The 12,968-nt window shown below is 54.1% G+C and overlaps 2 protein-coding genes across 6 annotated transcripts in view; both read right to left on the bottom strand.

Annotated features, from left to right (window-relative positions):
* The window catches only part of Abcb6 (ATP binding cassette subfamily B member 6 (Langereis blood group)), a 2,132-nt gene extending 269 nt beyond the window's left edge, over nt 1–1,863 (bottom strand). The window contains exons 1-3 of the mRNA XM_059278808.1: nt 1,855–1,863; nt 448–1,101; nt 7–129 (exon numbers count right to left, since the gene is read on the bottom strand). Coding sequence (XP_059134791.1) covers nt 7–129; nt 448–1,101; nt 1,855–1,863 — 786 coding nt within the window. The remainder of the gene's footprint in view (nt 1–6; nt 130–447; nt 1,102–1,854) is intronic.
* An 869-nt stretch (nt 1,864–2,732) lies between these two features.
* On the bottom strand, nt 2,733–12,914 carry Atg9a (autophagy related 9A). Of its 5 annotated transcripts, none has more exons than XM_059278872.1 (16): nt 12,759–12,914; nt 11,740–11,797; nt 11,323–11,454; nt 11,159–11,202; nt 10,085–10,149; nt 8,431–8,592; nt 8,158–8,299; nt 6,746–7,494; nt 6,509–6,662; nt 6,222–6,401; nt 5,563–5,811; nt 5,196–5,374; nt 4,967–5,084; nt 3,633–3,855; nt 3,334–3,479; nt 2,733–2,845 (listed from the first exon to the last, which is right to left on the bottom strand). In XM_059278872.1, the coding sequence occupies exons 3-16, from the start codon at nt 11,423–11,425 to the stop codon at nt 2,840–2,842; spliced, it is 2,520 nt and encodes an 839-aa protein (XP_059134855.1). In that variant the 5' UTR covers nt 11,426–11,454; nt 11,740–11,797; nt 12,759–12,914; the 3' UTR covers nt 2,733–2,839. The 5 variants fall into 5 exon arrangements, with proteins under 5 accessions (XP_059134855.1, XP_059134854.1, XP_059134853.1 ...); XM_059278871.1 differs by having other exon boundaries at nt 11,740–11,794; XM_059278870.1 differs by lacking the exon at nt 12,759–12,914 and adding an exon at nt 12,422–12,647.
* Between the last annotated feature and the right edge of the window lie 54 nt (nt 12,915–12,968).

Raw genomic sequence — 12,968 nt, 5'->3', positions numbered from 1 at the left:
TTCTACATCTTGGTCTTCTTCATGAACCCGTAAGGTGTATGACTGGGGTCGAAGTCCAGGAGCCCAGAGCCCCAGGATAAACAGTCCTCCAGAGGTCACATATCGCAGGACCCACAGGCCGAACTGAACCTGGAATGAAACAGAGCACAGGTGTAAACCAGGATGCTAAACCCATTGTATTACTGCTTATAACACTCAGAAGCTTCTCAGGGGCCTAGCAACAGGTTAAAAAAAAAAAAAAGAAAAAAAAAAACCACAGTGACTCAGCACAGACACACCCCATTCAATGCTAGCTATTCCCACCAGTTGACTATCAGCTTCCAGCCACCTTCAGACACGCCATTCTTTTCTTTCTTAAGAGTCATCCTAAAGCATGGAACCAGTAGGTCCAGAAGCAGTACTTATCAACCGTCAGTGCTTCTCCTCCTCCCCAGAAGGCCCCCTCACCTGCTGGCCCAGATCTGCCCTGGCCCACCACCACTGTGGGCTGTTCCAAGATACCAGGGCCAAGTTCTCGGCTGCAAACGCCACGGTCCAGAGGAGCAGGAGACCCGAGCTATGCCTGAACTTCATCCAGACGCCCATTGCCAGACTCTGCCGTGCCAGGCGCCGCTCCACCACGAGCAGCCACAAGCCACAGGTGCCGGCCAGACTCTCCAGCGCGGAAGCCAACAGTAGGTAGCCTGGCAAGCGGACCCCCCGTGCAGTGCCCACTCGGCCAGTAAGGCTGGCCAGGGGCAGTGCCACCTGAAGCGTGGCCAGAAACAGCTGCAGCGCATAGGGAGCCACCCGAGGGCCAGCCGCCCAAAAGAGTTCCTCTGTGCCAGCAGGCACCTCCCGACGCCTGCAGGGAAGAACCAGCACCAAGGCCAGTACCCCCAGGGCCATGAGTGTCGAGGGCACGAGTGTGAAGAAGAAGCAGGGACTCAAGCCATTCTGAGTCCAAGCCGGCCCCACCGGCCCTTCGGCCTCGCAGTAGTTGCCCACGGTCACCATGGCGATGTGTGGCCGCTGGCCGAACTTGAGGTCACTGCAGTAGCAGGGAGTCGGGCCGGCCACTCGGGGAGGGCCGCGGAGGCCGGGGTGTCTCGGGACATGGAGCTACGCCGCGGGGGTCGCGGCGAGGGCCGCACGTGGACCTGCCACACTGCCCACTCTGCTCGCGCACGCGCCGTCACCACGCACACTCACGCAGGCCACGTACGCCGTCCCTGCCGATTCCCACTCGCTGGCAGCTGGGACCCTCCGGCCCAGAGCCGCAGCACACACACACACACACACAAAAAAGTTGTGCCCTTTACGGCAGCGGCCCCGCCCACCGGGTCTATCCAGGGCTCCCATTGGCCAAGCGTGAGGAACGCACCCAGGGCTGAGAGCCGACTAGGTCACGTGTTCAGGGCGGGAAATCTGACCTGGAGTCTTACTGGAGACCTTGACCTCCACAGAATTGTCCCCACCTCAGCCCTTTAAATAGCTGTTACACTGTAGCCCAGCTGGTCTTGAACCCGCTTCAGTTCCCTTGTCTTAGCCTCCCAGTACTGAGATTTCAAGCATGATGAGCTAACAGGATGACTTTGTTGTCTTCAGTGCTAGAGATGGAACCCAGAGCCTCATACATCAACCAGCTACTGAGGTACACTGGAAACAGCCCTTCTAGCTCTGTATCCCTGCCGCGCCACAGCTCTACGTGTTTCCTGAGTCTCCCGGCCAGGTCTCTTACACCTAAGATCCCAGCTGCTGCGTGAGAAAAAGGAGGCACAACCCAATCAAAGTCCCTTCTTTATTAAGGGTTATCAAGCTGTATAGGGTTTCCCACCCTGTTCTGCTGTGGACAAGGACAGCAGAGTCCACCACCTTCGGCATAGTTCACCTCCCACAGTCGAGCAGAGCCGGGGAAGGGAGTGTGGGGAGGGTAGGAGCCGAACCCCAGCATGCAATGTCAAAGCCCTAGGCTAGGGTGAGTCCATTATCCCTTTATCCTCCTCTAGAGAAGTGAGGGATGCAGGGCAGAGCTCTCTTGCTGGGATATAGATGACTGAGGTCACAATCCTGCCCTGGCAGTCCCCCGTGCAGGGGGTGGGACAGTAAGCAGCAGTGGGGGGGCCAGGAAGGCCTCACACTCTCAAGTGCCCACCCTAAAAGTCGGAGAGGGGTAGTAAAGAATTTCCATCCTGTTCCTGCGGATTTAGAAACCTCCCATCTTAGTGTCAAAAGATAGTGTGAGGGGAGCTGGGAGCTAGGGCTCTCACCCCAACAAAAAGCGAGAAGCCAGACAGAAGGAGGCAGGCGAACAGAACAGGAACAAGCAGCACACACATGCCAGTGACGTGGAGGGAGCAGGAGAGGTGAGCTGGCTGTAGCGCGGGGTGAGGACTGGGGGTGAGGTAAGGGCCACAGCCTGAGCTGCTCAGCTGTTCCAGATGGGGGCTGGGCTGCAGGGGTTGAGGGTTCGGGCCCTGCCTCCCCGCTCCACGGTTGGCACAGGTTCTTCTGCTTGGCGGCTCCTGTGGTAGGAAAGCCCTCTGGAGACTTGCAGGGGTGGATGCAAGGATGGCAGTACCAGGAGTGGGCTGGGGACCAGTTTCTAGCACCACACTCTGAGCCAAGGGAGGCCTGGGGATGAGGCCAGAGTCTTGCGCGCCCCTAGTCCCTAGGCCTCAAACTCTTCTTGGGCTACGGCAAGCCCAGTGTTGGCACCTCCCTTGGCCGTGCAGGGACACACAAACACCACACACGTGGGGCCAGGCAACACTCAGAGACCCCCTCTCGTGGCAGGCAGATGGTTGGCAGGGCAGCCGTTGCCTCCATCCTGGAGCTTGGGGACCCTCTTCTACCTTGTCTACACCTGTGGAGAGAAAATTGACGGGCAGTAGATAGTCGTCAGCTGTCTTCTTGCCCTACAGGAGTCTAAACATAAAGGAAATAAATAAAAAGCTGGAAGCTTGGAGGAGTAAGCCTTGAACTTCAGAACAGTAAAAGGAAGGTTTTTTTTAATTTATTTGTGCATATGGGTGTTTTGTCTGCATGTATGTAAGTCTGTGAATCACTGACGTGCAGTGCCTGTGGAGACAGGAAAGCATCTGATCCCCTGAGACTGGGGTTATAGATGGTTCTGAGCCACCATGTGGGTGCTGGAAATCCAGCCTGGGTCCTCTGGAAGAGCCCCCAGGGTCCTTAACCATTGAGCCATCTCTCCAGCCCCAAGAAAGTGTGTTTTGAAGGGGAGTGGACAGGACCATGCACTGAGTGGGAGACACTTTCCTTACAGGGGAAGCTGTGCTTCCCCCCGGAAGTCACTACGGCTGGCAGTTGTTGTTGCTCTTGAGCCCTTACCTTGTGCACTTGAGGGGGCAGCTCATCCTCCGAGCCCTCCTCTGGCACGGGCTCCGGATGTCTTGACGCTGGCTGCCCATCTTCTGCCCACCCTCCCAGGGGCAGCCTGGAGAAGTGAGAGGGAGCACGGGGCACTGTGCCGGGATCTGTAGAGAGAAGCAAGAACACAAAGAGCACTGTGAAGGTTCGGGGGGGACTGCTTGGAGGCTTGGTCTCCTTGGACCCCACCCCGTCGGTCTCCTCCTAAAGAACCACCCGTCTCTGGAAGCCTCTCTGCTCCGAGACTCCCGGCCGGATACCTGTGATGCCCCCGTAGCGCCTCTGGAAGCCCCCGTGCAGGGCGGTGGTCTCGGGTGCTCCAGGCCGGGCTGCGGCACAGGGATAGCTGGCAGATCGGGGGATAGGTTGGGAGGCCCGGGCACCCTCTCCCCCCTCTTCAGGAGCACTCTCTCCACTCTCATCGCTGTCCCGGCGGTGCCACACATGCCGCTCGGGCTCAGCCTGGGTCTGCTGCTTGTGGAGCTGAAGAAGTGGGCGGGGAGGGGCGATTAGTGGGGACAGAAGGGAGTCTATCTGAAACAGCCGTACCCACCACAGCATCTTCCATTCCCACTCACACACACGGCATCTGAGATGTTAGTAGTGTACAACAGATGTGGGAGGCCCCATGGAGAGCCCTGGAAAAGTCTCCTGCGTAGCTCAGGTTGACCTTAAACCCAATGGGTCATTGAGAACGATCTTGAATTTCTGATCCTCCTGACTTTATCTCCCCCAGGATTATAAACATTTAGGTAGTGCTGGGGATGGAACTACCGGCCATGTACATGGAGGTAAGCACTCTACTAAATGAGCTACACCCCCAGGCCTCACTTTACCCACTCTGATTAAAGAACGCTCACAGAGGGTCTGAGTGCCAGGTACTGTTTTAGGTACGCAGAGCGCGGTGGTGAACAAACAGAACTGGCACCCTTGTGGGGCTTGTACCCTAGTGGTGGTGGTTATGAGGCAGAATTGACCACAAACTATTAAATAAAGACACAGACGAATCTCAGGTACCATGGAGAAGACAATAAGAACACCCAGGAGGCAGCTGTGTGTGTGAGAACTCAACATCAGACAGCAGGAATGAGGCCAGCCTGGTCTGCACAGTCAAGAGTCAGACTGTTTTCAAAAGGCCAAGACAAAAAGAAAAGGAGGGAGGAAGGAGAGGAGGAGGAGAAGGAGAAAGATTCAGGAGGAGGAGCTGGGCCTGGAGGCACAGGCCTGTCACCCCAGCTACTTGGGAGGCCACGGGAGGAAGATGTCTAGGTAATTTCGTGAAAACGGCTCTCAAAATAATAAGGAAAAAGAAGGCTGGGGATATAGTCCGGGGCTTGCCCAGCATGTCCAGGGCCCATGTTCAATCCTCAGTACTGAGAAAAAGACATGAGATTCAAGAGCGTGGAGACAGGAGGCTCTTCCTGAGAACCATTAGAAAGTCTTGGAGAGAGGAGGAGGTGGGAGGACTCCAGGAAACAGGAGGCGAGCACTCTTGGTAAAGATGCCATTAAGGGGACATGTGAACATGGACACTACAGAGCAGGTAAGAGGCAGAGAAGGGCTGGAAGCTGCTGTCGTTCAGCTGCCCACTCACCTGGTGCATATAGAGGGCATGAAGGCTCATCTCAGTGGACGCGTACTCTGACAGCACCAGACTCTGCAGCTGTCCTTCCCACACACTGCTCCCGGAGCTGGCTGTCCTGGCATCCACTCTGTCCCTCCCAGCACAGACAGACAGCAGTCGTCAACATTTTCAAGATCTATACACGTTTCTGTGGGCTACTGCCATGCCCACCCATCACGACCCACCTCCACTCACTCACCCAGAGCCTGTCATGGTGCTGGGGGCCCGGCCTTGCGGGGGCTGGCCAGGTTGTAGCGGGGAGAAGGAGCGAAGGGCAGAGGCAACTTCAGCCCTGTGCCTGGAGCCCTGCAGGTCTCTGGAAAGTGGGGGTCCCCTGCAGGATGAGCCAGCTACCACATTTGCAATAAGGCTCAGCGGCTATGAAAGAAAGGGATGATGAGCAGAATTCTCAGGGCAGGTGAGGCCTCTAATGTCCTAGACCTCAGGACCCAATGGCCCAGATTGAACAGTCAAAGGAACCTCCCACCCTGTCACCCCGTGTCCCGTGCTCATTCCCCTCACTGGAATCCACCATGCCCACCATCGCCCAGGCCCTAGATACACACCTCGGACTCAGACTGTAGGGACTGAATGGACGTGAAAAGGGCATTCTCAGGGAGCAGACCACCTTGGGCAAGGCCAGCAGCTGCTCCATCTCGCTGAACCTGCTCCTTGAGGAAGCCCAGGAAAGCTGTGCTCTCACGAGGTGGCTGCCAGCCAGGATTAGTGATGGCGAAGTGCATGAGTGACAACTCAGTCTTCCCATCCTCAGCCTGCTGGTACACCGAGGCCTCGGTCTGCCCTCCAGACAGCCACTGTGCAGGGGAGAAGGCCGTAAGCAGGCCTGAGTGCTTACAGGAACCTTCCCTGTTTTTTTTTTTTTTTTTTTTTCCCTGCTGGGAAGAGGCCCTGACCCTGGAGGACCATGACTGCACTACATTGTCATATCTGTCCAGAAACCCTGATGCCCACCCCCGGAGTGGTCACACACTGGATCGGTCACTTGTCCTGTACTTTTCTCAAGGGAGCATGGCTGACGGTTCAAATCAAGGCTGGAATCCAGTCAGATTCCTGGCGACCGGTGCATCCCTGGCGCAGGGATGCCCACAGGCAGGACTACCTTTTTGTGGTTTGCGGACTTAGAAAGGCTAGCTTCTTGCAGTTTTCCCAAGGTTACTATGTGCCAACGTTGTCCCTGACCATCTGCCCTGACCTGCCCTCGTACCTGAGGATGACCATGCTGGCGAACATCCATCTGAGCAAAGGAGCAGGTGTCCCCAACGCCGACAACCTCCACTGTGAAGTTGCGGAAGAAGTCTATGATCTCCAGGGCCCGTGGGCGTAGGCAGAAAATGAGAATCAGGGGTGTGACAATGGGACTCAGCAACTCCTCCAAGATGAACACCTAAAGGGAGAGGGGGACTCAGGTTACAAGCAAGCAGGAGAGAGCCCAGCCCTTATCACCAAGACACCAGTCAGTCTCTAGCAGGCCCTAACTCCAACTCCACTCACTGCCTTGTACTGGAAGAGCTGGGCAAACTCGTCCCGGGTCTGCGAGCGGTGGGCATTACCCTGCCAGTGGTCAGGCATGTAGTGGATATGAGCGAGGATCACTCGGAGCAGCTGCTCAGGGCAGAACACCATGTGCTGGTCTGGGATGAAGGACCTAGTGGGATCAGGTTCATGGTTAAGACATAAGCCTTTCCCAGAATGCTAGTCTGCTGACTCCCACCCACTGCCCTGGCACACCTGCACACGGTCACTGTGACTCCCAGAAGTGTGACGGTAGTGAGGACATGTTCCACAGCTAACACATCTTCATCATAGATAGTGAGAGCGATCAGCACAGCCAGGATCGAGCCGGCGAAGAAAGCACCATTCTTGGCCAGCAGAGTCAGGAGCGGCGACAGGAAGCAATTCATGTACTTGGAGGCAGGCTTGTAGCCACGGTTGAGGCGGGACTGCAGCTCGTGTTCCAGCTCATTGAAGTGGCGGAGGTAGCAACGGCCATACAGTGACCAGCAACGTGCTCCCAGGGCCCCTGGCTCTCTCTTCAGCACCTCGGCGTAGCTGAAGAAGGCGTAGAGGATCTGCCAGATGAGGATGAGGGGACACAGCAGGAAGTTGGCGATGCCGATCCACAGGATGCGGTTGCTGAGGCGCTGGGCCAGCTCTAACCGTTGCCCTCCGCGTTTGTACTCAGCCTTGAGGCTCCATTCATTGAGAAACAAAGAGCCAGGTCCCCAGAAGAGGATCAGCTCAAAGTTGTACTTGAGACCACGCGTGAAAAAGACCACCTCTCCAAGGCCAGGCAGGCGGAAGCGCAGAGGCAGGAGGGACTTGTTCACCAGTGCCACCATGTAGTTCTGGAAACGCAGGATGCGATGGTAGATGTCCAACTCTGTCAGTTCACGCTTGTGGATGCAGATCTGGTGCTCTTTCTGTGTCTGCACAATCCGGGCCTGCACTTCCTGCCATGTGCAATATGGAAGGGCCGACTGCAGGGTGGGGTAGACAAAAGATAGAGCATAGGAGATGTTACCCGAACCCTCTGCCCTACCCAGATCTAAGTCGTGTGCTTAGATGAAAGGTGTTTCCTGACCTGTTTTAGTTCAGATCTGGAATGCCCCTCAAAGGCCCATGTGTTAAGGGCTGAGTCCCCAGCCAGGGGTACTATTAGCAAATGATAGAATGCTCAAGAGGGAGGGCTAGAGGGATTAAATTAGGTCATGGGGGCTGCTCTTGGATGAGATCATTGGAACTCTGGATCCTGCCCCTTCCTGCCTTCCTCTTTACTTCCTGTCTGCCATGATGTGAACAGGCTTCCTCTGTCATGTGTGCTGGCCATGACATGTCATGTGATGTGCTCTTGCTGTGACATGTGATGTGCTCTTGCTGTGACATGTCATGCGCTCTTGCCATAATTTGCTGTCACTACAGGCACCAAAGAAACTGGACCAACCGACTATAGACTCCTATCTCCAAAACGGAGCCCAAATCAATCCTTATACACTGACTACAGCAGATATCTTTTCACATGAACAGAACGCTGACTACCATACCTGCCAGCAACAGCTATGGACATGTGATGCTCAAGATACACCTCATCCTTCCTAAGATGTCTTAGGCTGTGTTGCCAACGGCCCAACTTCTGGTCTTACCATGGGGATACGTAGAGCATGCAGGTAGAAGGAGTGGATCTCCCAATAGCAGCAAATGTTATAGATGAACTTGATAAGCCGGTGGATCCAGAAGACACCGGCAATGACCAGGATGGTGATAAGCGAGCCATTTTCCTGAATCCTGGAAGGGAAAAAGAAAGGGACGTGGGGTCCTTGAGGTTAAGAGTCTTAGCAACATGTTCTGACAGGGGAGTCGCGGCCTCATACTCTACTCTCTACTCACTAGCAGTGTCTCAGGGCCTGCATCCTTACCTGGCACTACAGACTTGGGCAGGCAAAAAGGCATCTGGCAGAGTGACCTTGACAGGCTCAGTAGGGTGAAGACTGTGGTTCACCATCTTGTTGGCAAATAGGATGTCGTAGTCCACACAGCTAACCAGGAAGGTGGTGAAGGCAACCACAAAGAGGAACTGCCTGGGAAGGGGAAGAGAAGGGATGCCGGCCGAGAGTCAGGGAGGTACCAGTGAGATGATACAGTGGGACAGGGATGCCGGCCGAGAGTCAGGGAGGTACCAGTGAGATGATACAGTGGGACAGGGATGCCGGCCGAGAGTCAGGGAGGTACCAGTGAGATGATACAGTGGGACAGGGATGCCGGCCGAGAGTCAGGGAGGTACCAGTGAGATGATACAGTGGGACAGGGATGCCGGCCGAGAGTCAGGGAGGTACCAGTGAGATGATACAGTGAGACAGGGATGCCGGCCGAGAGTCAGGGAGGTACCAGTGAGATGATACAGTGGGACAGGGATGCCGGCCGAGAGTCAGGGAGGTACCAGTGAGATACAGTGGAACAAGCAATGAGCCTAGAAACCACTGAACAAGATGGGGAGTTAAAGGGGCTGCAGAATTCCTAATGGAAGGCTCTGTGTTAGCATTTAAGCGTCTGTACTGGCCTGCCCTTAGGGTTCTGACAGGAGATACCTCAGCTGCAGCCACTAAGAGCACCTCCTGTGTGCATTCACTAGGTTTCCTTATAAAAGGCGGGCTTTGCCCACCTCCCATCCCCAGGGACCAGTCCATGCCCGCTTCTCTGCCCTTTCTCTCTGCCTTTCCCCTCACTAAACCTCCTCCGTGGGCCCTGTTGTATGATGTGACTCCTTCCTGCCGTTTTTAAAATACAACACTGTGCCTACTGCTCAATCTCATAAGATCTTTTAGGCACAAATTGGCTGTTGGCTCCTATATTTTACTCTTAGGTTCAGGTACCATAGCAGCACCAAGCTACTTTTCCATCACTGGACCTGATTTTCAGAGGTTTTATGATTATGGCCTATGGTCATTAGCCTTTGACTTTGTGTGTGTGTGTGTGTGTGTGTGTGTGTGTGTGTGTGTGTGTGTGAGAGAGAGAGAGAGAGAGAGAGAGAAAGAGAGGGGGGGGGCAGGGCTTTTTTGTGTAACAGTCTTGGCTGTCCTGGAACTTGTTTTGTAGCCCAGGCTGGCCTTGAACTCAGAGATCCACCTGCCTCTGCCTACCAAGTGCTAGGATTGAAGGTGTGAGGAGCTATCAGCGCCTGGCTAGTGAACTCATTCTTATCATTAAGAAAAACAACAACAGCTGGGCGGTGTTGGCACACACCTTTAATCCCACCCCAGCAGCAGAGCTAATGTGTAGTCAGACAGAATACAGCTCTTTCCTAAGACCCCTGACTGAACCACATATATCCTCCTACAGACTTGAGAGAATGAGTGGTAAGTTCTTGTCATGAAAGAGAGAGAACCTGGGAAGCCCTTCTTGCAAGAGGTGAGGCTATAGGTTTTGGTACTATCCCTGGTCCTTGGTGGTAAAGGTTTGCAGAGTTGGGAGCCTAGGGTTGAATTGCACTGGCAGATGTGGCCAGGTGTGAGCAAAAGGGAAGACCAGGATAAGTATTCCTTTACCACAGAACCCATCCCTTTGCTTACTTACATGAGTTCAAAAATCTCTCCAATGAGCATACATGTGAAGCCATTCTTCTGATGTAGATTATAAACGTGTAAGTGTTAAGAACAAATGGCCAGTAAGCACAGACACTTAAGAACACAAGACTTTGAGGTCCTCACACTCCCAAGCTAAAGTCCTGGCTCTGTAACTTTCTGGAGTGTGATCTGTAACAAGTTACTTCTCTAAGCTTTGTCCATAGTGACAAATTAATAGTAGCCATAATTACCTTTCAGGATTATTAATCTAGGAAAATGCATTCACAAAGAATTTAACACAGAATTGACAGAATCAAAAGGCATTATTACCATTAACAATCCTATTAGAAAAGTTTCCTTATAAATTAACATCCTTAGAAAAGTTCTTCATTGCCAGGCGGTGGTGGTACACGCCTTTAATCCCAGCACTCGGGAGGCAAAGCCAGGTGGATCTCTGTGAGCTGGAGGCTAGCCTGGTCTACAGAGCGAGATCCAGGACAGGCACCAAAACTACAGAGAAACCCTGTCTCGAAAAACCAAAAAAAAAAAAAAGTTCTTCATAAATGAACACAAGTGAATATAGTTCTCAGTAAATATGAGGGTTTTTTTTTTTTTTTTTTTTTGAGACAGGGTTTCTCTGTGTAGCTTTGCGCCTTTCCTGGATCTTGCTCTGTGGACTAGGCTGGCCTTGAACTCACAAAGATCCACCTGCCTCTGCCTCCCGAGTGCTGGGATTAAAGGCGTGCACCACCACCACCACCACCACCACCACCCGGCCTTTTTTTTTTTTTTCTTCCAAGACTGGGGTTTCTCTGTGTAGCCTTGACTGTCTTAGAACTAATTTTGTAGACCAAGCTGGCCTTGAACTCATAGAGATCTACCTGCTTCTGCCTCCCAAGTGCGATTAAAGACATGTACCACCACCGCCTAGCTGTATCATTACTTTAAACAATCTTATTTCAGAATGAGTTTCATTTCCCCTTCCATGGACTGGAGTGGAACTTATCCCCATTTCCCATCAGGGACCTAGCTCAGAGGAAGGTTAAAAGGTCCTAGAGCTCCAACACAGAAACACAAAGGATATTCGAGAGAAGAAGAGGTCAAGGTTTTCGATGTGGTGCCAAGGTGCTGTGGACACAGGAGCAGAAACGTCAGACTCCTAAAGTCCCCTGCCACCCTGCCCCTTCAGGGTTCCTCCAGTAACTTTCACCCATGCCCCTGCTCTGGCTGTCATGTCCCTAAACTCACATTTGCTCCCCTCTGCCACGTGTACCAGCAGGTCCTCTTCCCCTGGGGGTGAATCGCTATAGGAGGCCTCTAGGCGCTGGTATTCAGTGTCAAACTGTGCCATCACCGCGGCCTCCTGTCCACCTTGTTAACCTGCAGTTGGGGAAGAAGAAAAGAACCTATGTCAGATTCAGGCACTCGCTATGTGCTCTCCTGCCCTTGAGGGGGCCTTAATTCTGGTCATCCATTCCCAGAACCTTTATTGGGCAGCTACTGTGCCAGAATCTGACCCTTTGGTGTGGGGTGAACTGTTTCATTTTCTGTCCAATGAAGAGAAAGTTTCCTCCCCTGCCCCTCCTGGAAACCCTGATCTCTCCAGAGACTAACAGTTTGAAACATTTTTATAAACAAATGGTGAAGATAAGCACATAACCCTACCAGCTCCATGGACAGTTTCTGCTCCACGCCAGTCCTGGATGCCCTGGTTGGACAGCTGCTGGAGGAAAAGGTGTCAGGCCTCAAAGAGTGGGGAGTTGGGACAGAAAGGAATCCAACTCTCCCACCCACCCAAGCCCCACTAAGAGGAAGGCAGAGAAACGGCAAGGGGGGAAGAGGCACCTTCCCTGTTGTGGCAGACCTCTCCCGGATGTTCTATGTAGGATCATTCATCTACTTCTAGGATACCCAGGAATAACTCAACTCTCTGGCCCTGTGGAGACTAAGTCAGTACAGGTCAAGAGTCTATACAGCCCTTCGGGACTGTTTTACCTTTGGTCCACCTCAACTTCAGAAACCAGATATGCTTTTCAGAGTCCAGAAAACCCCAGTGAGAGTCTTCTCTTAAGATTTTTCTGGTTCCCTAGCATCAGAGACCCTTCTGCTTCCCTAGCATCAGAGACCTAGGCAGGCATGGCTTCTGGATGGGAAATTTCCAGTCTATGTAGACTCCAGATCCCAGTTGAATAAGTGGGTTCTCTAGGCGCCTAGAGCCAGGTGGGGTCAAGGGTATGGTATACTCCCAGTTAGTGAACACTCTGGGGACAGTGGATCTTGGCCCGCCCTGGTCCCAGAGGGAATTCCTCGGTTAGTGAAAGCCCTGTGCCTCAGGAAACACACTCACCTGGTCAGTGTAGACCCAGCCCCCATGGATCTCCCCAGGAAGGGCCTGTGCTCAGGGGTGTTTGCGGATGGTGAAAGGGTCGAGCCAGACCTACAGCTGGTATCCCTGATGGGCTGGGATGCCTCCCCAAACCCAGCCACCTAGACCTGAGCACAGCGCGCCCCAGGGTCGCCCGGCCCCAGGCCGGGGGCTAGGCTCCCAACAGCGGACAGCCCGGCGCGCGGCCCCGGCGCACGCGCGCTCCCCTGGCCGCGCGCGCCCTCTATCAAAACATTCTGGCTGCGCGCCCCCGGCCCGCCCGCGGCTCCCCTTCCCCCGTTACGCATCGCGAACTCACTTGGGGCTCTGTGGGCACCGCTGGCCAGCTTGGGCCTGGGTCTGAGGATTCCAGTTACCAGCCTCGCGTGTCACCGCAGGAACCGCGACCCGGGCGATTCCAGAAGCCCGGTCTGTTCTGCTGGGCTCGGCCAGACCAGGAGCGCTAGGCCCTCCGTCTGTCATTCACTGTCACCCGCAGCCAGTCTGGCCAATGAACAAAGTGGGTGGA

This window comes from Peromyscus eremicus, chromosome 13, assembly GCF_949786415.1.
Source record: "Peromyscus eremicus chromosome 13, PerEre_H2_v1, whole genome shotgun sequence".
NCBI classification, from domain to species: Eukaryota; Metazoa; Chordata; class Mammalia; order Rodentia; family Cricetidae; genus Peromyscus; species Peromyscus eremicus.
Note: the sequence above shows the minus strand (reverse complement) of the source record. Positions and strands in the feature narration are given on the sequence as shown.